The 25,757-nt window shown below is 35.3% G+C and overlaps 1 protein-coding gene across 4 annotated transcripts in view; it reads left to right on the top strand.

Moving 5' to 3' along the window:
* Nucleotides 1-25,757, top strand: part of LOC117981491 (putative uncharacterized protein encoded by LINC00269) — a 920,685-nt gene that overhangs the window by 878,058 nt on the left and 16,870 nt on the right. For 2 of the 4 annotated variants that reach the window (XR_010113009.1, XM_063606874.1), the window contains one exon: nt 16,404-16,491. The exons of the other annotated variants lie outside the window; for them this stretch is intronic. Coding sequence is in view for 1 of the 2 variants with exons in the window: in XM_063606874.1 (XP_063462944.1) it covers nt 16,404-16,491 (88 nt within the window). In the remaining variant the exon portion in view is untranslated. The remainder of the gene's footprint in view (nt 1-16,403; nt 16,492-25,757) is intronic. 4 annotated transcript variants of the gene reach the window in all.

Below are 25,757 nucleotides of genomic sequence, written 5' to 3' on the forward strand. Positions count from 1 at the left end.
TAGTCTCAGTGAAAACAGGACATTTCAAGTGTAAGAACAAAGTGATAATAAATAAAATGATTAAATATGATAAGAAAATAATTTTAAAATTCCACATAATATAAATATAAACAAAATTGAAAGTCAGAATGTTAAAATTCACACATAGTGTACTTTGAAACATCAGTAATTAAAAAAATAGTCCAGATATTAAAGGACTTAAGTAGGCAATTTTCAAAAGTTGACATAAGAATATAATCAGTAATTATCCATTCATCCACTTCTGCCAGTCCAGTTATTAAGCCACTTGCTCAGCAAACGTCTACTGAGTCTCTAGTATGTTTCAGGAAATAAGCACAGAAACACATTTATCCTCATTTGTAATGACTGAAATTAAAATTTTAAGTAAAATAATGAAGCATATTATAATACACTATTGTAAAATGAAAATGCAATGAAACCTGAATAAGCTGAAACATGAAACCAGGTTTCATTTAAGAGGGAACACATGGACATTTTCACAAAAAATTTCATGGAAATCTACATTGCTGCAACATTTCTTCAGAAAAGGGAAATCACCACATTGTGTTTCATCTTAAAGAACCAATTGTTCAGCTTAATTTATAGAAGATGTACAATAGATTTCCATAGCCCAACTTTACTCTGTCATGTTGTCACTTTTCTACGTTGCTTCTTGGATAGTGTTTTAATATGACGATAAAATATTCTTGGGCAAAAAGCAATTCAGATACCATTGATTTTTACCAATCAAGTTAAGTCATTATTTCTCATGGGATGCATCAGGTCATTTGGAACATTCTGCTTGATGGCTCCATCTCAGTCTGGAATCTCAGGCATTTGAAAGGTAATTCTAAGTTAGTCAAATAAGATTTCTCTTGTTAAATAAATTATTACCTTGGCTGCCTAACAGGAAAAAAAATCCCCCCTTAATGTCCAATTACCCCCTTAAAACAAACACATGAATAAACCTATTTTGTAAGTGAATAGGTTGAAACATTATTATTTGTTCAGCTTAGGCAAGATCTGAATACATTTCCATTTATATAAATCCTGAAGCAGAAATTTTAATGATGGTAGTTAAATTCCTATTTATACCTCTATTGTCAGGACAAATGATTGTGTTTTACATGTGATCCTGCATTTAATTAACAGCCATTTTCTTAATTATGTGTATTTGCATATGAGAGTATTTGCTCAGATGCATCTGAACATGAAATATGTTGTTTTTGAAATTTTGAAAAGCAGCTTACAAAACAACTTAAGTTTATTAATTTTCCCTAACACAATTAATACTTATTAAAAGTAAGTAGTGATCAAAATAAGTTATAAAGTCAAATTTTTTTTTATTTGTTTGTTCCAAGAAACAAACTTGAGATTCATTAAGCAAGAAAAAAAATCATTAGAAGTTTACCAGGCTAAATATAAGAGAGTATTCTGACCACCAAAAATATGGAAATGAGGAACCTGGTCTTGACTGCAGAAAGCCACTCTTTCAGGCTCTTTCTTCTGCAGTCTGGTGCCAAAATTTCATTCTCCATGTCTTTCTCAGTAGTCTGAACTTTTTTTTTTTTTTTTTTTTTGAGACAGAGTCTTGCTCTGTCACCCAGGCTGGAGTGCAGTGGCGCAATCTTGGCTCACTGCAACCTCCGCCTCCTGGGTTCAAGCGATTCTACTGCCTCAGCCCCCTGAGTAGCTGAGATTACAGGCGTGCGCCACCACTCCTGGCTAATTTTTTTGTATTTTTAGTACAGATGGGGTTTCACCATGTTGGTCAGGCTGGTCTCGAACTCCTGACCTTGTGATCCGCCCACCTTGGCCTCCCAGAGTGCTGGGATTACAGGCGTGAGCCACCACACCAGGCCAGTAGTCTGAACTTTTCACATGGTGAAAAACTACCTGCCACGTTTAAATAATCATGCTTTAAAAGTATACTCAGAAGAAACTAGAATCTCTCCCAATTTCAAATCACTAGAACATGAACCAGTATTCCTGTTTTCAACAGGTATCCCCTCCTGTTATCATAAGCCATAGCCAGACAGTGGGACAGATCAAGGAGTATAAACATGGTTGTTTTCACCCAGTCTTGAGAGAGGGCAGTCCTCAGAGCAGGAGTGATTATTTCAGCAGATCATCCACTGCCAAGTGTTTTGTTTGGTATCTACTGTATGATTACAGTCAGAGAAAATTGGAAGTATGTGTAACAAATGTTAACATTGCTTTATGAATCGTTTGTTTTCCCTCTCTGACTCCCACTTTCCTTTTATAATGATTTGAAAGTACTAAGTATGGGGACGACAAAAAGCTGAAGATTTATTTATTTTTAAATACAGGTCATTTTGGTTGAATTTTAGTTTTGCTTTCATTATGTCATCTATATGATCAAATCGTGGCATTAATTCTGAATGAGAGTAGAGCCGAGAGGACTAAAGGGAGGCTGGAGGAAAATGGCAAAGAAAATCTATAAGCCAGTTTGACATTGCCTATTGAATGGCTTCAACTTGGCTGATATGTACGTCTCAGGTTCTAAATTTGTTTTTATTATTATTATTATTTCAATTGATTTTTGGAGAAACAGGTGGTGTTTTGTTACACGGATAAGTTTTTTAGTGGGGATTTCGGAGATTTTGGTGCACACATCCACTCGAACAATGTACACGGTACACAATACGTAGTCTGTTATCTCTCACACTGCTCTCACCCTTCCCTCAAAGACCCCAAAGTCTGTTGTATTGTTTCTATGCCTTTGCATCCTGATAGTTTAGCTTCCACTTATAAGGTTCTAAATTTTAATCCTGTTTTGGGCATGAATGGTGCATATTTAAAATGCCCAAGAAATAGCTGTATTTCCTTCTAACTAAAGGTCCTTAAAATTAACCAGGAAGACCATTGGCTAAGTGAATAATTAATCATGCTTTGGAAAGTTTTTCTTCTCATCATTATGAGACTTTTTATGCTCAATCATTAAATTGTAAAAATTTGGAGACTTTTTATGCTCAATCATTAAATTGTAGCCTAACAATATTTGTGGAGAGCAGAGGTCAGTAATTCTTTCACTGTATGTTTTTGTTGTTGTTGTTCTCATTTTTCTCCCTTCCACATGCATTCTTATCATGCTGGTGTTTTTTTTTCCTTTAATCCCCATTAGGAAGAAAGAAGCTTAATACCACAATAAACAGTGAAAAACAAGGGCTAAAAAAATGTATCTTCTCAAACTTTATTTTTGAGACACAGAAAGTATTTTAGTTACTTCTTAATCAGTTTCACATTGATGTAGTCAACTGCTGACAGTGAGAACCAATCTGTTTGGGGCTAGTGTTGACATATTTATAAATATATCTGCCTAAATTAGAAAGAGATAGATGCTCCCACACAATTTCTACCTTTCTACCTTATTCGTGTATGTTTTTTAAAGTGAGCAAATATATTTGCTTTTCTGTTTACTTTTGAGATTGTGAAACTACTTTTTTCTATGCTATGTGAATAGATGACCTATTTATATATAGTCATAGCTAAATAGTGTTTGCCTCTATGTGTTCCTCCCATCCACTGACTATGGAGACCTATTTCTCCATTTACTAATATATTCACTGTGAAGGTCTGGTGTTTTATCCTAATAATCTACAGGTCTGATGTTCAGATTGTTTTAAAATAAAATCAAGGGTCTACTGCTACATGACACTTTTGTAGAAGGCTTAATAATGTAAGCACTATGCAGCATTTATGTTTGATCTACATATCATACTCATATGGGCAGGCTTGTGTGAAAAAAATCTCAAACAGCTCAGTGCAACCTACAAATTCAGCTCTTTTTCTGGCCTCTTTCATTTTCCCCTTTTCATGTTTCCTTCCACTGCTCCTCATGCTCAACTTATTTTTTGTCTTTCTTCCTGGTCTGTGTTTAAATCAAAATGTAGTAACTATTTTTGAATCCGAATTGCTAGTCCAATAATTTGACCATGTGAAAAATATATTGATCTTCCTTTGGATTATTAGTCTACAAGATTAACCTTTAGAATTTTTCACTAATTTAAGAATATTACTAATATGCTTAAAGCTTGTATATCAGAAAAAAATGAGACCCTGGAAGACTAGCTAAATGAAGCAAAGATTAACAAATGAATGATTTCGATTTTAGTCTGTTGTGCATTTTTAGTACTCTGAAAAACTTTACTTTCTTGTAATTTTACAATAAAATCACAACGTTCTGACAGGAATTAAATTTCAATAGTTTATAATTCTGAAACCAAAATGAATATCCATAGAGTAAACAACATATGGGTTAATTTTGATTATTGATACATTAAATGCATGATAAGAGTAATTTTGTTATTTGGCTAACATTATAGGTTATATTATCTCTCATAAATACTGAAAGCTTAAAAATGTAAAGGAAGTAACAGCAAATAGTTCAAATGAAAAAAAATTATAGCAAAGCCCCTGTTTTAGTTGCATAGCAACTTACAAAAGTAACAAAAAGAGAAAGTAAATTTTTTGAAATCACAAGTTTTTAGAGCAAGACAGGAGACGTGCAAAAGAAAAATGTCATCTTTTCAGATACATTAAAATGTCAAGATAACACAATTTGAGAAAATAGAATACTTACATAAACCTGTAATACATATTCGATAGACAATAAGTCCAATAGTCATATTTTATTCATTTGAATATGAAATAAAAATGTAGAATTTCAGTTTATAGGAGGAAATGTAAATGTTTCTAAATGCTATAATATACCAAGTATAACTAATCAAATAGATACAATGATAATAAAGAGAAAATTCAATAATGCCAGATATAATGTTACTTTTACTTTGCTCTATTTTATTATTTTTATTGTTCTCTCCCTGCCCCCCAGATCTAAAGGTATGGTATTCACTATATGAGGAAAAATTATGACTTAGTATCAATAAAACCTTTATGAAATATCAAAGATGACTTTTTTAAATATTTGCAATGATGGCCAATAAGCATAAATATATGTTGCAAGTTTTCAACAAATCTAACTCAAGGACCTGTTTGGAAAGGTATATTTCTTTATAGAAATTTGAAAGAAAAAGTTTTATTTTTTAAAACATGGCACACTAATGTTATAGATCTTCTGAAAAATAAGCATTGACTCTTCTAGTATGTGGAAGACATTATCATATGAGAATAACTGCTGTTTTAATGATTTATGTTGAAGACATAAAAATAAAATGTTAGTTTTATTAGAGATCACTGAGGTAGGCAAGATTAAATTTACAAATTTAAATTTGAATTGTTTTCTTAACAAGTTATAAAACAGAATAATAAACTCAATCAATTACATCAAAGACTCAGAAGAAAACATTGAAGTTAAAATGACAACAAATATAAATTACTTTGGAATAGATTAGAAAAGAAAATCACAGCACAATTCAGTAGAAATTGTTAGAAATGATGTTAGAAATCATCTAAACACAGTACAGAAATGACATAAAATATACAGAAATCAGACATAAAATATACAGAAATCAGACATAAAATATTCTCCAAAGACATCCTAGTGATAAGTAGTGATAAAAGTATTTCAAGATGCAGACAAGGTGAAAGATGAAGCCATTTCATAAAGAAGAAAATAATAATTGGCCAGTATTTAATATGATGAGTGTTTTTTAACTTGAAATTTTTCAAGGGCAGATAAAGAGATAGATTGGAATTTTGTTAGAAATTTGGATGCATAGAGGAAGTACATGTGACAGACAAGGTAGTTGTGATAACCATAATGGGCAGTAGAGTTGAAAAACAAAGCAGAATGGTTTGATAAGCAGATATGTTATTGACTAATCATTCTTGGTCACCTGAGGGCTAAAATGATGGACAATCTCTCTCCAAAAGTAGTGTTACTTGATCTGTTTAAGTGGAAAATCTTTAGGTATTTTTAACAGGTGATCACATGACATTAACCAATTGTTTGTTTTGTTTTAATAGGACCTTGCTCTGTGACACAGGCTGGAGTGCAGTGGTGCAATCACAGATTACTGTAGACTGGAATTCCTGAGGCTCAAGAAGTCCTCTGGCCTCAGCCTCCTAAATAGTTGGAACTAAATATGCATACCACCATGACCATCTAATTATTTTTATATTATTATTATTATTATTATTATTATTATTATTATTTGTAGAGAGCAGGGCTTGCTGTGTTGCCCAGGCTGATCTCAAACTCCTTGGCTTTACGTGACGTTTCCACCTTATCCACTCAAGATGCTGGGACTATAGGTGAGAGCTACCATGCCCAACCATCTGTTCTTAAATTCAGACTCAAAGCCTCTTTCATGGAGAAGAATACAGTAATCTGAAGAATAATCCTGCTATGATGCTGAAATTTGTATTTAAGTGTTTCTTTTGGTCTTTTCCAAGTGACCTGAAATCATTTACTAGTATAACTAAGCACTGGGAAAAAGGGAAACATAATTTTATGGAACTGTGGGCAGTGGTTCAGAATTAACACTAATTCCTGAATCCTCAAAAGTCATTGGGATTAACCAATTAGAAAACTGCGAAAGTCAGAAGATTAATTGAATTTTGGTTGTGGTTTGTCTCTCAGTGAACTCATTAGTCTCCATGTCTTCTCTGTGTCTGTGTTTCAGACATACTCAGACCCAAACACAACCGGCACATTTTTTCCCTAACCTGTGAAGTGAGGGTTATCGTTACATGAAAGACCTAGTAGAAGCCCCTAGAATTGCCTGTATCTACCAATATAGTAAATCAAAACTAATGTCCACTTTTTGGAGATATTAAAGTGTTAAGTACCACTGTAAATAATCTTCAGTAGTGGTAAATCACATTGAATGTTAAAGTTTTGTAGTTTCAAATTTAACATTTATACGCTGGACAAACTTGTGTATGTTTTTTATATGGTGTGAGGTATGGATCATTTTTTGCATATATTTACCTAATTTTTCCAACATAATCTGTTAAAAATACTATCCTTTCTCTACAGAATGGCTTTGTTCTTTGCCAAATATCAGTTTTTCAAAAATCAAAATATATATGTATATCTATTTTTGTACTCTCTATTTTGTTATTTTGATCTAGTTGTCTTATTTGGATGCCAATATCATACTGTCTCTAGAGTATTCTTTTTAAATAGGGAACAATAGACACAAAGGGCCTACGTGAGGGCAGAGGGTGGAAGGAGAGTGAGGGTCAAAAAACTACCTATCAGATACTCTGCTTATTACTAGGGTGATAAAATAAACTGTATCCCAAACCTCTGTGACATTCAATTTACCTACATGTACCCTAGAACCTAAAATAAAGGTTAAAAGAAGTTTAATGATAATGTTCCTTAGAGTGGATTTCTTTATGTTTATTGTGTTTCGGTTTCACTTGACTTCTTGAACTCGAAAGTTCATGTTTATTTACAAATCTACAGTCTTCAGATGTATTTTCTTCTAGTAGTTTTTTAGGACTGAAAGTATTAGATCTCTTATTATTGTTCCACAGGTACCTTAAACTGAGTTCATTTTTTTCCTATCAATTGTCTCTATTTTCATATTAGGTGCTTTCTATTGTTCTTTCTTTGTATTTACTGATATTTTTTCTTCTGTACCCTTATGTGTTCTTTTGAGTCAATCCTTTGTGCCTTTTATTTTGGTTATTGTATTTTGCAGTCCAAAAATTTCAGCTTTGTTCTCCTCTATATCTTGTTAGTTTGCTGACATTCTCTTTCTTCACCTGAAGATTTTTTTCATTTGTTTCATTTGTGTTAATTATTGTTTCTTAAAGCATTTTTTATAATGGCTGCTTTGAAATCTTTGACATAGATAATTCTAACACAGCTTTTATCTCAGTGCTAGAATTTACTAATTGTCGTTTGTCATTCACTTTGAAATCTTACTGGTTCTCAATTTGATAAATGATTTTGAATTTTAACCTGGAACCTTTTAGTATTATGTGTCTCAGGATTTTACTTAAAATTTCTATGTTCATGGGTTTTTTCTAAAACCACTTTGGCAGGGCAAGGGGAGTGGGCCTTATTACTGACAGACAGAAGTGGAATTCTAGGTTTTCTACTTGGCCTACCTTGACATCTGATATTGGGGAATCTTTGTATTACTGCTATGTAGGGATTGTAATTACGACTCTCCATGGAGTCTTCACTGACACTGTGGTAGTGTGGCCTCTTTACCTTTGGGTTACATCAAAGTCCTGACCCTTCACTAGGTTGCCTATGGCATGCCACTATAGTGGGAGACATAAGCATCTAATTCTTGCTAATAGTTGGAGATCTGAGTTACCCCCATGTTCTTTACTGATGCTGGGGTGTCAGGGAGAGATCACTACAGACTTTTTGAGATTTCAGTCCTGCTCCTTACTTCCTAATTGGCTTTCTCTGGCACCCCTCATGTGGGAGATTTTGGATGCCTTGCAAAGGTGGTTGTATACGCTCCCTACTCAGCGTTTGTTGGTAAGAATGTGGCCACACAATTATTTTATGTGATTTGGCTGGTAGAGAAGTTATTGCTTAAAATTATTGTGTCTTACTGAACCTTCTCTTTTTGATCCTTGGTAAGAGAGAGCAAGTTTTTATTCGGGCTGTTTTTTTTTTCTTTTCTTTTCTTTCTTTCTTTTTCTTTTTCTTTTTTTTTTTTTTTTTGTCTTCAATCATGAGCATTTCTGGGCTCTTGGCTTCTTCAGCTCCAAATGTGGTATATACCTGGGCAACTCATCACCATGTCAACCTTCAGATCTTGGAGTTTATACAGGGTTGTCTTCTTCTTTCTATCTTTCAGAATCTTGTTTATTTTATGTATAATATCCTGGATTTTCAGTTGCATTTAGTGGGAAGATTAAGAAAAATGCATACACTTCATCTTCCTTAAGGTGGAAATCAGTAAATTATTTTTAACAGATTTTTTATATAACAGTTCTAGATTTACAGAAAAATTGGGAACATAGTACAGATAATTCATATATAGAGTAATATTTTAAACTGTCTCCCCTCTCATTAACATCTTACATTAATATTAGTATGGTGCAATTCTCGAAATTAATGTGTCAATATTAATATATTATTAGTAACTAAGTTCATAGTTTCTTGAGATTTTATTAGTTTTAAGTAAGGCCTTTTTCTGTTTTAGGATCTTGTCTAGGATTCTATACTAATTTGCATCATCATGTCTCCATAGATTCCCCTTGGCTATGACAATTTTTTAGCCTTTTCTTGTTTTTAATTACCTTGATAGCCTTAAAGGATATTGGTCAAGTATTTTGTAGGGTGCTCCTCTATTGAAATTTTTCTGGCATTTTCTCATGATTAGACTGGTGCTCAGGGTTTTTGGGAGAAAGACCATAAAGGTAAAGTGAGGTTTTTAGCACATCAAATCAAGGGTACGTGCTATCAACATGATTTATCACTGTAGATATTGATCTAGATTACCCAAAATGTGACTTGTCTGAAGTAGGGTTTGCCAGAGTTCTCTAAAGTTAGGCTTTTGACCACTTTTCCATAATGTACTTTTTGGAAAAAAGTCAGTGGGCACAGTTCATACATAAAGAGTGTGAATTTATATTCTCCCTGCCTAAGGGCAGAATATCTACATACATTATTTGAAATTACTCTGCATCAGAGATTTGTCTCTTTTCCTCATTAGTTTATTGATTTAAACATATATTTATATAATTATGTTCTACTATCAGCCATAATTCCTACCCTACTAATTTTGTTGTTCTATCTTTGGCCACTGGGAGCCCTTTCAATGGCCTCTGTGTCACTTTGAGATATGTATCTGTAAGGTATTTGGGGGTCAATGTTTTTTAAGTCTGTGTCACTTTGAGATATGTATCTGTAAGGTATTTGGGGGTCAATGTTTTTTAAGTCTCTTCATCATTGAGACTTTCTTTCAGTCTAACATGGCTATTCATTACGTTTTACATTTTGATAATCATATCTTGTTTTATAATTTCTCTTCAGTTTTATTCAATATTGTGCTTTTCATGAAATTGTATAATTTTTGAGTATTATTTATATTTTTTTATTTTTATTTATTTCTTCAAGATTTTTATTTTATTAGTAGTTTTTTTTTTTAAGCACAGGATCTCACTCTGTTGCTGAGGAAGGAGTGCAATGGCACTCTCATAGCACACTGCAGCCTTAAACTACTAGGCTTAAGTGATCCTCCTGCCTCAGCCATCTGATTAAATGGGATTACAGGCTTGGGCCACTCTGCCCAGCTATTTCTGTATTTTTAAACATGCTCATGTTATACTTATTCTAAATTGTTCAATGGATGCTAATTCTTTAGGGTTTTGTTCTAGCCTTTTTGGTAGGTTCATTTCTTGACATTGTTTTTCATTTTTTAAGGTAATCTTATCATAATCAGATGTCATTTTATTCATTTATTATTCCTTCTCTCAGTTGTAGATGTGTTTCTGATGGCAGCAGTGGCCTGTTTGGAGTGGCTGCTGCAAAGATACCAGTTGCAGCAGGGGAGGTGTGGCTGGGGCTGCAGGCTCAGTGGAGCCAGGGGGAGCCAGGAACAGGCAGGGGCCCTGCCCTCTTCTGAGTTAGTGGGAAGGGGAGCCCCACGCTCCTGGGTGCAGCTGCTGCCACCCAGCCACAGCTGCAGACCTAGGCATCTCTCAGGGGCCCAGGAAGCCCTTTGCCCCTACAGGCTTGAAAGTGCCTGCTATTGTGGCCTGACCTCTACCTACTCTCAGCAACTGCTCTGAATTTGGAGCAAAGTCACGGCCAAACCCAGGTGTTATCATGACCTTGCTATGTGTGCATATGCTCAGGGTGGCACTGACACCAGCCCCCTGCTGTGTCTGCCCCCTCCAAACTTTGGATGCCAATGATCATGAGAAGGAGGCCAAAGGGGAGCTGAGGGCAGCTTGGTGTAGGCCTTCAGACACTCATTGGCATGAACAGCCTGGAAACTGTAGACAGGATGTTGATGACAGCAGGAGGCAGACAGGCTCCTGGGCCAAAAGGGGCAGGTCCCCAGTGAAGCCCCACTTTCAGGCAAGGATGGCCTGAAACCTGAAGGACAGACTGCCAGTTCTGGAGTGGACAGGAGTGCTAACTTATGGTACGTTTTCCAGGCCTGACCATGACTGCCTATGGACCAATCAGCATGCACTTCCTCCCTTGTGAAGCCCATAACAACCCCAGACTCAGCCAGACTTGGGCAGACATTGGGATGACCTGCCTGCAGAAAGGAGCTACCCACTGTGGGTTTCTCTCAGCCAAGAGCTGAGCAGATGTCAAAATGACCTGCCTGCAGAGAAGAGCTATCCACTGATTATCTCCTCTCAGCTGAGATCTGAGCAGAAGTCAGGACAACCTGCCTACAGTGAGGAGCTACCCACTGTGGGTCTCCTCTCTGCTGAAAGCTGTATCCTCATTGGGATGACCTGTCCGCAGGTAGGAGCTACCACTGTGGTCTTGTTTCCACTGAGATTTGCAGATGTCAGGATGTCCTGCTTGTGGAAAGGAGATACCCACTTCAAGTCTCCTGAGAGCTGTACTGTAACTGAATAAAAGCATCTCTTCACCTTGCTCGCCTTCCAGTTGTTTTTGTACCTCATTCTTCTTGGATGAGGGGCAAAAACTCGGGAACTGCCAAATGGCAGGACTGAAAATGCTGTAACACAAACTGGGCTAAAACACACCCCCATGCTCTCTAGTGGCCATTGCTGGCCACTAGAAGGAGAGAAGAGAAGAGCTGCAGCTCTTTGGAAAGCCCATACCTGGGAGCTCCCCAGGCTAGGGACATGACACCCTCTTTGGGGCTCTGCAGTTCCTGGCATCTCCAAGTTTTGGGGCACCACTGTATTCCCTGGTGAGAGCAGTGGAAGCTGCTTGCAGTACATCTGGTCAAGCTTCAGCCTCATAGGGAGCCAGTGCCCATGCAGGAACCTGGAGCTGCCCACCTAGCCAAAGCTAGCATGCCTGGCTGTGCCCAGTGACTGGATCCTGCGCTCATTTGCGCATGCACCCCTCACTGCTCTGCACCTGGTTTGCCCTTAGCAGTTGTGAGATCCAGGCTTGTAGCATGAGTTGAGTGCAGCCTGCCAGGCCGAGTGGGCAGAACAAGCCCAGAGAGCTAAGTAAAATGTGGGCAAAGGCGCCATCATCCACAAACGTTTCTGGCTGGCAAAGTGACACCACAAGTATCTCATGATATTTCTACAAGTAGGTTTTTTGCTAGTTCTGCCAGAGTCCAATATATTTCCCACGTTCTGAATCAGTTTTTGCAGTAAGTCTTTTATGTAAATTCCTACACTTGAGTGTGTGATAAAAATGTTTATCTCTGGTTATAAAATCCATATCTATTTCATATTAAAGGCTTCAGTTTCCCTAAAAAAAGTAAGTTATTAAAACTTAAAGTCATAGACAGATGACAAACATCATTTCATATTTCTAGCTAAGGTTAGGAAGGATGCAGGGTGGTTTGCTAGTTTATTTTTAAGGCACAAGACAGCACTTAAAAGTTTATGCTTTTATTGAGAAATGCCAATTCCCAATTCCTTTAGGGGAAGACACAAAGCCATCCCATCACCTCAGTCAATCAGATTCCATACACAATAACCAGGTTCATAACATACATGCTCTTCCCAGGATTTCAGCCTGCTGTTCCCTCGATGGTTTTAGTTTGTTCTCTATTTCTAGCACTTGGTGGTACTTCACTCTCTTTATTCCTAACTGTAATACAGAATCTAATTCCATTTTGTATATTCAACCTCTAACATCTTCCAAGCCCAAGGCCTCCCTACACACCTCTTGTCTCACATCTCAGCAAGATAATTTAAAAGTCCACAGTCTCTCTCCCTTGGCTCTAGTGGAAAGTTCAAGCCATGCATAATCCAGTCATGCCTGTAAGAACTGTAACTGCATAGCCACTCCAAAGCTTTCTTTTCTTTCCCAAGAAAACTGTACAGTGTGAGTAATTAATATTCTATATCCTCTTGATGCTTGAGTAACATTATCACTCTGAATAATGAAACCATATTTTCGGTGAAGATTTTATCCTGCCTTTCATAGGGCAACCACAAGACACTAACCCACCTGGATTAGAAATAATTTTAGGGACAATAGCTTAGGAACAATTTTTAAATTAATTCATATTGTGATAGGGACCCACAAGTTATTCTACTATGTTGTTGAAAGTCAGTATATAAATATTTTTAATTCTGGTAGTTATCTTGGACAGGAAAAACAAACAATAAGCTATATTTCGTTTCATCTATTATGTTGACAAATGAAAAAATAACAAACAAGATAATATGGAGTACAGATAACATTGTAAAATGGTACTCTCCTATACTGCTCATGGGAGGCAGCCTACTTATTAATACCCGGCAGGAGACTTTACAGGGAGAAACACAGAAAAGATAGGGCAAAAAAGACCACAAGTGACCCAGGGGAAGGGAGAAAATAGGCCACAGGATACTTTTTAACATATCTTGAACTTTGAAAATGTAAATAAGAAATGGATAAAAATCAAAGAAACAATTTTTAGGCATATTCTAAAGTGTATATTATAATTGAGTGTAACATTGTATGATGTAAAACTTTGATTTTAAACCTCCCACCTTCCACAGCCCCTCCCCATCCACATACATACAGATATAGGGATCATACTTTTTTTTTTTTTTAAGAGAGTCAGCTCTGAAAGAATATACAAGAGTGCAAAGAATAAACCTCAATAACAACTATCTTGTACTTTAGACATTGAATTATAATTTACAGGCAAATCAAGGAAACAAAAGTATATTCAGACCCGATAAAAATGTCACCCCACAGTGCCACATCATTGTCATTCTGTTCACTGTAATTTCATATAGTGAGGCTAGTGAAGGAAGATTTTCTGTATTAATTTCCTGGTTTGTTAACAAGTTAGATTTGCATTTTCTTACTTTAAGTGAGTTGTGTTGTAAGTCAGTGTCTCTAGGAAATAGGCTGTGCTCCAGAGACTTGCATGCAAGAAGTGTATTGCTTTCGGGAGTAACATCTATGGGACAGCAGAACAACAGAATTGGGCAGAGGGATAATTAGAACTGCATGTCATTGCCACAAAGACTTCAGCTGATACGACTAGAGCCCAGGTGGCTCTGCAGGGTTGTCCCGAATGGAAGGACAGGACTAGGCCTTATATGAGTTCCTCAGCTCCAAACCACCTCCTTGCTTCTGTGTCGGCCAGTTATCGGATGTGGGCTATATCACCAAAAGGAAACATAACCTTTGTGAGGTGTCTCTCTCAAACTGATCATTTCCTCAGAGGGACTCAGCTGAGAGATTATAGTCCCAGCAGCTGGAGGAATGAGTACTTCAGTCCTGAGGGCAGTGAGGATTTCTGAACCACTTGAGATTTCTGTGATACTTTAAGTTTGATAAATTGAAATTAGAAATATTTGGACTCATTCCAAGTTCAGTGTAAAAGCACTCAGGGCTTTATCAGGCTTGTAACACTCCTTGGACCTTGGCTAATCCTTATTGGGAGAAAGAAGAGGAGATAAAACAATTTTACAGCTGTGCAGACTCTGAAATGCCTTAAGAGTGATGAGAACAATGTACAAAGTTCCTCACAATAAAGCCTTTTGCCAGTTGAGTTCATATCTTGAGATTGCTGAGAAAGGATACCTGACAGATAGTATCTGCAAATGAATTCTTTAGAACAAGGTCACTTAGCAAGCAATGCACGTGTATATGTATTAGTGACAGATGTATAGCAAGCACATAGAAATCAAAATGTTATATTTTGAAGGGAGAGGATAGTCAGTGGGGGAAATCTGTTAACAGAATAAATAGCCTTTTTTTTATTCATCTTAAAGAAAACTGGTCATAAATTTTTGCTTCACAAACAGAAGCATATCTAACATGGTTTATTACAGTGTCAGGTAATTATAAAACACGAAAAATGTTAATTTGACTTCTAGAGAATTATTGCATGAAAGGACAGTTTTTAAACAAGATTCGTTTGTGTGTGTGTGTGTGTGTGTGTTTTGCTTTTTCTTCTGTTTTAGTTATAATGTGCAATCAATAAATCAATAGAGACACATCTTTCAGGGCAACATTGTCACATGTCCAGCCCATGAAATTGATCATTTAATTTCTGCTGAATCCCTTGACAATAAAAATTCTATATTTTAATGTGCAGGCTGATTCCCATGACTTCTTCCCTGGAAAATATAAAATGTACTACTGTAATTTTACATTACCCAGTATAAAGAAACTAAGATTTTGTTTTTCATTTTCATTTCATTTAATTTTCTTGTACTCAGAAATATCCACTGACCTATACTTGATAGTTCGTGTAAAATGAACGCGTCAGATAGTAGAACATTAGAAAGCTGATGTAACATCAGCACATCTTAGTCATTGTTATGTGGACAAAACAAATTGCATCCTGTCATGGCTGCCAAATGTTTTGGTAGAGATGGGATCATCAAGTTCAGCAGATGTGTTTTCTGTCTGTACAAAACAATTTAAGGTGGTGAAACAATTGTCACAATATGTTTATATAACATAAATGAATGTGAATGTGTTTAATAAAATAGTGCAAATCTCATTCATTCTAAATGTAATAGCACTAAAAAAAAAGAGCAATACAAAACCTAGTTTTACTTCTTCCAAGTAAATGAAAAAGAAACAAAATAAGTAAAAGAAAAAGTTAATTAAAATATACACATGCATACATGCTTTACAATTTTGTTTTTGGTTCAGTATTCATAATTTAACCTATAAATAATTTTTATTTTAATTCCAAGTTTAAAAGTAAATTTTAATAAAAAAGGAATAATTATAAAGAGGAATTTTAGAGTATATCGTTTTAGTATTTAGCTTCTTTTATTTAAAAAAAGAGAGCCTTACTGCATATAAGAACGACTACATTGAAAACAATATTTGCAGTTTACATCACATGTGAAACATGTATATAATTTATTACTTGTTTCGGTAATATATCACTGGAAATTTATTATTTTTTAATGTCGTTGGTGTTAGAGGTTCAAAAACAAAGTCACTGTCTCTACTACTGTGTATACACCTATATACATATCCATATTGATATATTTCAGCCTACATTTACCTACAAACATACATTTTAAATGCTCATATGCACATCCACATGCTTCTCTTTTTACTCAACTCAATGGAGTTGGTCAGGTAAGCTTCCTACATGAAGTGAAATATTGGAAGGCACAGTAAGTTAAGCTTTGACAGATTTAAAGTGCTACTCCAACCATGTGTAAGATTGTTTTATATAACATAAAACATTGTGTATTATCTATTTCTTGAATTCCTCTTAATCCTACCTGCCTTTGAATTTCCTGACCACTGTCCATTTTGGACTATGGTACTGATGGTTTTCCTCTGCTCATAAAACTTTACCGTTTATCTTCTTTGATATCACTACTCCAATCTTCATTTACAGAACTGCAGATTTTTCATGACCTGACATCTCCTCATGCCCGATGGCTAAAAGTCACAGTGGCACGCCCTTCTCAGGCCACAGGAGTAAGGTATGTCACCAAGACAAGTTGCTGTAAATAATAGTGACCTGCCTTTCCTAGACCATGGGAGTAGATCATGTCTGTCAGATAGACAATGTATCCTCTTGGCCAAAGTATTGGGCTTGGGGTTAGATAAATTAACTGGGTATGTCCAGTGAAAACCATTTAATGTGTTCAATTTATATTCTCTGAGAAAGATAAGACATTTTAAGTAGCTGAATTAGTAAGCCATTGGAATGTGACTTGGGGTTGCAAATAGTTGCCATTTTCCCCAGGCATTCAGAATCTCTTAAAGAATGAAGTCAGGCCGGGGGCAGGGGCTCACGCCTGTAATCCCAGCACTTTGGGAGGCCTAGGCAGGTGGATCACAAGGTTGTGAGTTCAAGACCAGCCTGGCCAAGATGGTGAAACCGTGTCTCTACTAAAAATGCAAAAATTAGCCGGGCATGGTGGCAGGCGCCTGTAATACCAGCTACTCGGTAGACTGAGGCAGAGAATTGCTTGAACCCGGGAGGCAGAGATTGCAGTGAGCCGAGATTGTGCCACTGCACTCCAGCCTGGGCGATAGAGCAAAATTCCGTCAAAAAAAAAACAAAAACAAACAAAAAAAATGAAGTCAGTAAACAGAACCAAACATACCTACAGGAAAAGATAGAGAAAGCACTGGTATCTTCCTTTGAACTGTTAGATCTAAGTATGAAGCTAGTCATATTTATATGGTTCAATAATGCCACATCCCCTCCAATTTTTTTTTTTTTTTTTTTTTTTTTTTTTTTTGAGACGGAGCCTCGCTCTGTCATCCAGGCTGGAATGCAGTGGCGCAATCTCGGCTCACTGCAACCTCTGCCTCCCAGGTTCAAGCCTTTCTCCTGCCTCAGCCTCCCGAGTAGCTGGGACTACAGGTGCCCGCCACCACCCCTGGCTAATTGTTTTGTATTTTTAGTAGAGACGGGGTTTCACTGTGTTACCCAGGATGGTCTCCATCTACTGACCTCGTGATCCTCCCATCTCATCCTCCCAAAGTGCTGGGATTACAGGCGTGAGCCACCGCGCCCGGCCCCCTTCTATTCTTAACACAGCTTGAGTTGAGCTTTAATTACCTATGGCACTAAAGTGATTCTTAATGAATACACACTTCACATCAAGAAAACATTTCATGAGTAGGAAATAGGCTGAATTTTTTTAAGAAATTGCTAAAGATACAGCAAACATTTACAGAACATCATGATCTAGGTGTACTGACATGATCACAGTATCCAGCGAGGTGACAATTTATGGGTGAGAGATCCTAAGTTTAAGTAGAGAGTCTTCCAGTGTGTACTGAAGACTATGAGTTTTGTAAAATGTAAGTCAGATGTTTATTTCTCTGCTCAAAATCTTCCATCATGAAGTACAACTATGACTTTCTATGCTTTTATCCATCCTTCTTATGTATTTTCCTGTATCTCCGACTTCATACTTTGTATCCCTCTCACTTTCTTACTCTGTTCCAGCCACACTGGCCTCCTTTCTATGTGTATAACACATTAGAAAAACTCATGCTTGCGTCTTTGTACTTGCTCTTCTCATATGCCTTCCAGAATATTCTTCCTATAGGTATCTACAGGATTGTCTCTCTCATTACATTCGTGAATGCTACTAAAATTTCAGATTTCTAAAGGACTTTCTTAATTATTTTAATTAAATATCACATACTCACATTTTCTTACCTTCGCTGCTTGATTTCTCATCCTTCAGCACTAATCGCTATGTAATATTTTTATTGATTATATTGCTTATTGTATGTATTTTCATAAAAGTGTGTATTATATGTAACAGCTGTAATATGGACTCATCTTTTTTTGCTTTAAAAAATTTGTGGTATCCTTGATACCTAAATTAGTGGCTTAGCATAATATGTGCTCAATAAATTTGTTGAAATAGTGAATGAGAATGAGATTTGAAATCAGAATACACCACAATTAAGTACCTGTCCTATGATTTATAGAGTGGTGACAGCAGAAAAACTATTTTGCTTGTGTGAACTTAAAACTTGTCATTTACATAAAAGTAGTCTTACTGTCCTTCTAATATATTTATTGATATATAATGGACATGCTGTCATTTGCACATATCTCAAATGTATATTTTGATAAGTCTGTGACCCATCCCTCTCTTCTTTTATGTACTAGCATCCAGACAATCACTGATATTTTTTAGGTCATATAAATTTGTAATTTCTAGGATTTCAAATAGATGAAATAATACATTATGCACTCATTTTTTTTTCTGTTATCTTTAACTATTTAAGAAACTACCAAAAAGTTTCCCAAAATGACGGTAGCATCTTACATTCTTACCTACAGTATGTGAGAGTTCCACTTTTTCCACATCCTCGCCAACACTTGGTATGGCCAGCCATTTTAATTTTAGGCATTCTCATAGTTGTATAGTGGCATCATATTGTAGTTTTTAACTTGCATTTCCAAATGACTAGTGATGTTGAACATTTTTTATGTTTGCCAGATATACATCTTATTGAGTGAAATGTGTATTCAAAACTTTTGCTAGTTAAAAACAATTAATTTGTTTGTTTTCTTGTTGTTGTATTTGAGAGTTATTCAAATATTTTGGATGTAAGTCCCTCACTGTATTGATGCTTTGTGAAGATTTTTTCCAGTCTAAGGCTTTTCACTTAATTCTATTAACACTGCAATAAAATTTAATCTATTACTTTATTGATTTATGGGTGATCGTGTTCAAGAAATCAAAGAAATCCTTCAGTAATTTAATGTCAAATTTAGAAGGCCAACTTAGAAGGCTTATAGGTTTAAGTTTTATACTTAGGTCAGTGATCCATTGTGAGTTACATTTTGGAAATGGTGTGAGTGTTAAACCAATGTTTTTGTTGCTGTTGTTGAAATAGGGATATCTAGCACCCTTTGCTGAAAAGGTTATTCTTTCCCAACTGATTTGCTTTTGTACCTTTATCAACAATCAGGCTCCATAAATGTGTGGGTATATTTCAAGACCCTCTATTGTGTCGTGTAGAAATATAACATTGCACTGCCTTGACTACTGTTTCTTTACAATAAGCCTTGACATTATATTGTGTTAGTATTCCAATATTTTTATTTTTAAAAAATCGTTTTGGTTATTCTAGATCTTTCAAATTTCTATATAATTTTCTATCTAGATTTTAGAATATGATAATATTTAGGTAAAAATAAAAAATATAGGGTGATTACAAATCATAGAAATACATACTTAAGGTACTCATTAACATTAAAAAGCTGTTAATATCATGGTCAGAACCTAATAATTATGATGATAATGATGGAATAGATACTAATTTGAATCATTTTCAAATAAATATTTTTAAAATATAAAAAATATCAAGAGCACTGTGGCACTGTGGGTCTGGCATATTTCAATCTTCTTTCAACCTGTTTTTAATGTATATGTATGTGTTTATAAACACGCACACATGTATACATGCAAAAATAAAAAACATTATTTTATATTATATTATTAATGGTATACTTTTTCATAGGTAATATTACAAAAATCTCTTTCATAACAAGCATGATTTTTTAATGTAGTTAATAATCAATGCTTGTGGTTTAGTTTCATCCCTCTGTTGTCTACAAGGTTGATATTCATATATTTCATTACTAGTAGCCATTACCCTTTAGCTTCTGGTTTAATTAAAAGGAAATATGCAAGTGGAAGACTGGATTTGGGGGGTGAGATATTGTGATGTTTCTTCACTTTGGATCTTGGTGATGGACTTACTCTGTTCCATTTCAAGATTCCAGCTACCTCTGGATCCAGTAACACCATCTTCTACTATTTCTTCAGGTCTAGTGAAGGAAATGGCATCTGGCTGTCGATTGTCCTTGGATAATTCAATATCTGTTCGCTTAACTCTTTCTACTAGTCTGTTAATAATATCTTCATTAAATTATCTTCAGAATTTTAGATTTATTTGTCTATTATTTTGTTGGGACACTGACTAATATAACACACTTGGAAGAAAGTTTTATAATATTACATATAATGAAATTGACACTCTCAAGTTTAAATAAACTATTTAGACTTCCGTAATGTGTTAGATGTTGTAAAATGTAAAGATATGAGGATGAAAACACTTTTGTTACACCCAGACAAAATAGAGCCAGGAAGGCACAAAAAGGAGTGTTGTGCTTATATGTCTGAGATAAGAACTGTTTCCAAGGACTTTTTAAAAATGTCACAGAAAACCCTTTTACACCCTTCACACATCTTCTGCTTTGACAAGGTCCATCACTGGACATTCTTTGGGACTGCAGTAATTCAAATAAGATGTTGCTCTCACAAGAATACTTTCCCAATAATGGCATCTCCATCAATAAACTGACAACTCTATCTTTGAGTCTCTGGAACCAGTTAACTTAGTTTCTTGCTTATGTGAAACTTTCCCATTTTGCTAATAAAAGCGTCTATTTATTATTCTTCTCCAGATGTACTGCTGGTAATTCCATGCATTCCAGATTATAATCCTTATTTCTCATTTGTGAGTAAACTTAACATATTTGGATATAATTTTCTCTGATGTTCCTTTTTTAGGTTGACAGGTTGACAGTATGGGTGCCAGTTTCATTCATTCTACAAGTACACACTATATATTTATATTCCAGTCTCTAATAATACCTAGATGAATAATACATGATGTATACTTAGGAGAGAACAGATTTTTTTTTAAAAGCTGTTTGCCTTCAGATTATCATATAGTTGAGATAAACAACATCAGTAACAGAAAAAAAAATAACATTGTAGTAAGGACAGGGAATCTATCCAAGTTTGACAGTGAGTCAAGTCACAGTAAACTTCTTGGAGGAGCTGAAATAATTTTAGTTTACTATGTAAAGGCATATCTGAGATTAGCTCATTTATCTGCATTTTTAAAGTAAAGTAGATTTCTAATTTCATTTTTGGTCTTTGTCTAGGAAAGATATATCATTGAAAAATAGTATATAGATTCAGATAATGAGAGGCCCAAAGTACTGTTTCTTGGCAAAGCTATTCTCTCCATTGTTATTTACATGAGATCTTGAAAAGATTGTCAAACAAGAATAGGTGAAATATTATAAGACATAAAGATGATGTTATCAAAGAATATTTACTGAAATTGAAAAGTAATCGATGTAAAATTAATTTTAAAACAATGTCTAAGACAGTGTTATGTATTTCATTCATATGAGGATGTAAAGAACTAGCAAAGAATGCCGACTTCCATTTCCCCATCTTGCCCCAACTCAAGAGATACCATGAAAGATGAGAGTATGTGGATCTTCAAACCAAATAAAAAAGACAAAGAAATCCATGGAAAATTGAAGGAAGGTTGTCAAATGAGAATATCCCAGCCCAGAGTAAAGAAGGTTTGAATGCCACAGTGTGGGTATAGTTTAGGTGAAAGTTTTCCCCTTCCTAACAACATAAAAAGGACAAACAGCAACACTGGTCCAAGAGTATAAAGTCTGCCAGAGTTTCAACACAGCAATGTTAAGACGGGATGAGAAGCAGATGAAGAGGTCTAGGCAGACTTCTCACCAGTGAGAACGCCCTGCTAATCACTCCGTTACTACACTCTGAGGAATGGGACATTAGAGTTTTAGAAGAATATCAGTGCCCAGAGTGAAAATATACAAAAGTCAGTGTATCTGACAAAAAAGTATTAAATAGAGGTAAGGGGAAAAGGAGAGAGTGGTTTTACCCTAAATTTTCTGTTCTTTTTTTTTTTTCTATCATTGGACTTTCCCTATCCTCCTTCTTATACAACAGCAACCCTGCCATAAAAAGCCACAAGGGCTGGCAAAACTCAATCTTGATTTTTGGACCTCCGCTTTCCCACGTTAAAAGCAGATAACTAAAGCTATCAGAGAAAATGAGATTTTGTACAAAAATAGGCGTAGATCGCTCTACTCTGGGGTACCAAAAACTCTATGCATGTAAGTCCTCTAAATTCTATTCATGTCTTGATATTTAAAAATGAATGAGATGGAAGTTTCAAAAATTTAAATGGTATATTGGAGTCTACTTTAGATTTCTAAATCTTTTTCATAGACTAATAGTCCTCATTTTTGCATTTATTTTCTGCCTAACGTTTTAAGGCAACATTTAATTTTTTTCACTTTGCCCATATATATACAAGAGGAATATAAAGTGCTAAAATATGTGCATTATATTTGCTTATATTGTTCTTACATTATGAAGGAAAAATGAACAAAATGAAAATATTTATTAGCTGAGCTAACACAAAGCACTCCTCCAAACTTTTGCAAACTGTGCTAACGTGATTATTTTTAATCCCATATTTTTGAGTGGTAAATACACTTTAGGAACTCAAATCATTATTTTTACACATTTAATCTTTCATTAATAAATCTTGAAGCAGCGCCTACCCCTCTTCCTTGTGAAGTGCTTGTTTTGCATTCCTTTTTGCCTGAGAGTCTTCTTCTCAGCAGTATTTCAGAACTGACAGTTTTGCTTGTGGTGATAAGAGCTTGAGGTCTTGGTAGCATGCTGAGTACTCCAGAGTTTCCAAAAAACAAACGAAGGCCCTCTACTTATAAAATCAGAAGATCAGCAAGACACTGACAAACAGTGAGTTTTGCAGTGTGGTGAAAAGAATAAAGCAGGTAAATTAATCATAATCTAGTCTTACCTTTGTAAAAAAAATTCAAGTTAGGCTATTTTGTATTATAGTTGGCCCTACCATTAATTTCTGATTTTGCTTTAAATTCTGGATGACAACAGCCTAGAATAAATGCTGTTTATTTATAAAAGACATATAAATATATGTAAAACATTTCTAAAACTGTTTCTAAAACAGGTTTCTATATGCTTTGAAATATGCCCGAACAATATGTTTAGGAATAGTTAAATTAGGACAGTGAAAACTAATGAAGGACTAAATGGACCAACCATTATCTGACCCAGCAGCTGTTGATGTTGATAATAAACACTTTAAAAAAAAATCAGGGTTTTTGAGTTTGTTTTGTTTTGTTTTTAATATGAGATATTCTGTAGACCCAAAACAGAAACATCTATTTCTTTTTTTTTTTCCACAATGATTAAGTACAATCCAGGTTTTTGAGGCCTCCCCAACTGTCTCTATAGACAGGATTTTATAATAGGATTAACCAGGATGTCATAGCTTCTTTCCTATAACCTCAGATATAAAAACCGCAGTCTGTCAAACTAATCCTTCTAAATATTTCTGTGGCATCTTTCATGTGCTCTTGAGAATGGCTTCTCCTGCCAGTCATAGCTATCCCTAAAAGCAGGAGCTAAAGACAGTCTTACCCAACAAGCATCTCATCTTCTGCTCAAGCACTAGCTGAAGAGTTTCCAGGATAACAAAGCTCTTTCCTTTCGATTATTTTTCTTTCCCTCTCCTTTTCTGTTCCTTTCTTTCTTTCTTTACTTTTTCTTTTTTTCTCTCTCCTTCTTTCTTTCCCTTTGGATATTAAAATAGGTATTTTAGAATACCTATACATTACAGATTCTTTATGCTATAACTCTTTAAAATTCCTTTTCTTTCTTTTTTTCTATTCCCCAGTCCATACAAGTTCAATAATTTCTGTACTAATATTTAAAGCACATTATTTAAGACTTAAGAAACCTCAACAGTAAATGCTAACCCATAATTAAGAATAAATAATCAAAATTTTTAAAACGGTTATTTTTTCTTTGAGACAGTGTCTCACTCTGTTGCTCAGGCTGGAATACAGTGGCATCAACACAGCTCACTGCAGCCTCAATTTCCCAGGCTCAAGCAATTCTCCTGCCTCAGCCTCTCAAGTAGCTAGGATTACAGGTACTCACCCCATGGGCCTGGGTAATTTTTTAAATTTTTTAAGAGATGGGGTTTCCCTCTCTTACCTAGGCTGCATAAATATGTTTTAAATGCTACTTGTACACATTTTGATATGAAATATTTTATCTTAATTCTACAGTTGATATCTATTTAGTTACAGATCAAACTCAAGAGTCTTGCTTTTGGTGTGTGCCCTTTTTGTTGTTGGTCTACTTCTTCCTTCCTTGAATACATACCACAGGGCCTTGTATAAAGCATGAATGAGCCCAGTGGAGGGGAACGAGTTACAATGTGGACAGCAAGCACTATACCAAACTCAGCATCTTCTCTTCTCCTCTAACAACCAAACATTTTTACTGGGTCATGTAGTGTTCTTGAATCACAGTAGCCTTATTAACCCTGATGTAAATCAGATTTGGTGACCTTCTCTTTCAGTTTTCCAGGCATATTAAAACATGTCTAATTTTGTTTATTCTTGAAATGTAAATATGCTATACCCACCTTATTTTATCTTTATTTTCAAAGTTTAATCAGGTTGGTATATCCTTCTAGAACACAGTAACTAAAAAGTCTGAGTCAGACTGGCAGTTTTCCACTATTTATGTGATCTTTCATTTCAATTAAACTTTATGAAAATATGCACCCCAAATAAAATAAACCTTGAAGAGAATTCTTGACTCTTTCACACTGGACTCATTATACAGCTTGGCTATACTAGGAAAATGTGTGTATGATCTTTTAATCAATAATCAAAGCTATCAGTTCTTACTAGAGATGGTTTTCAGATCCTGAATAGGCATCACTGTGTATCAGTGAATCAAACACCTTCTTTGCATTCAGTAGGAGCATTATTATACAGATCAAATCAATCTAAAATGAAAAGCAGGGCAGCCATATTTAATGAGGAAGACAATAACCAAGTGGCAATGGAAGAGCTTTAGGAATATGTGTGGAGTTTTTTTTTTCTCTCTCTCTCTTTTAGTAATATCTGCTGGAACCATGATTCTTTGGTGAGCTACCTCCCTTACTGAATCATTTTTCTGTACCAGGTTAGCTGAAGAGGTAAATGGAGAATCGCTATCTCCAGCCCTTTTTATAAAGCATGACAATATTACACACAATAATGTTCTTAACCCTCTTATAATTTAATGAAAAATTGAAACAATGCACAGAAGCATGACATTTGATACATTGAAAGCTTCAAGTGAATAAATTTTCTAACAACTCCTAGCACCACTGACCCATGAGTTTTAGAAGGAATAAGAGCCTTGCTAAAAGCAGTATCATGAATGAGTCATTTTGAAAATCTGACTCAGAGAACAAAAGTTCAGCCTCAGCCTTAAGACAATGACCCAAAGCATGTTGCATAGATAATTCAGCTGAATATTGAGATTTAGATTCCTCAGTTGCTTAATGAGCATTGTGACAGAATCAT

Source organism: Pan paniscus, chromosome 7 (genome assembly GCF_029289425.2).
Source record: "Pan paniscus chromosome 7, NHGRI_mPanPan1-v2.0_pri, whole genome shotgun sequence".
NCBI classification, from domain to species: Eukaryota; Metazoa; Chordata; class Mammalia; order Primates; family Hominidae; genus Pan; species Pan paniscus.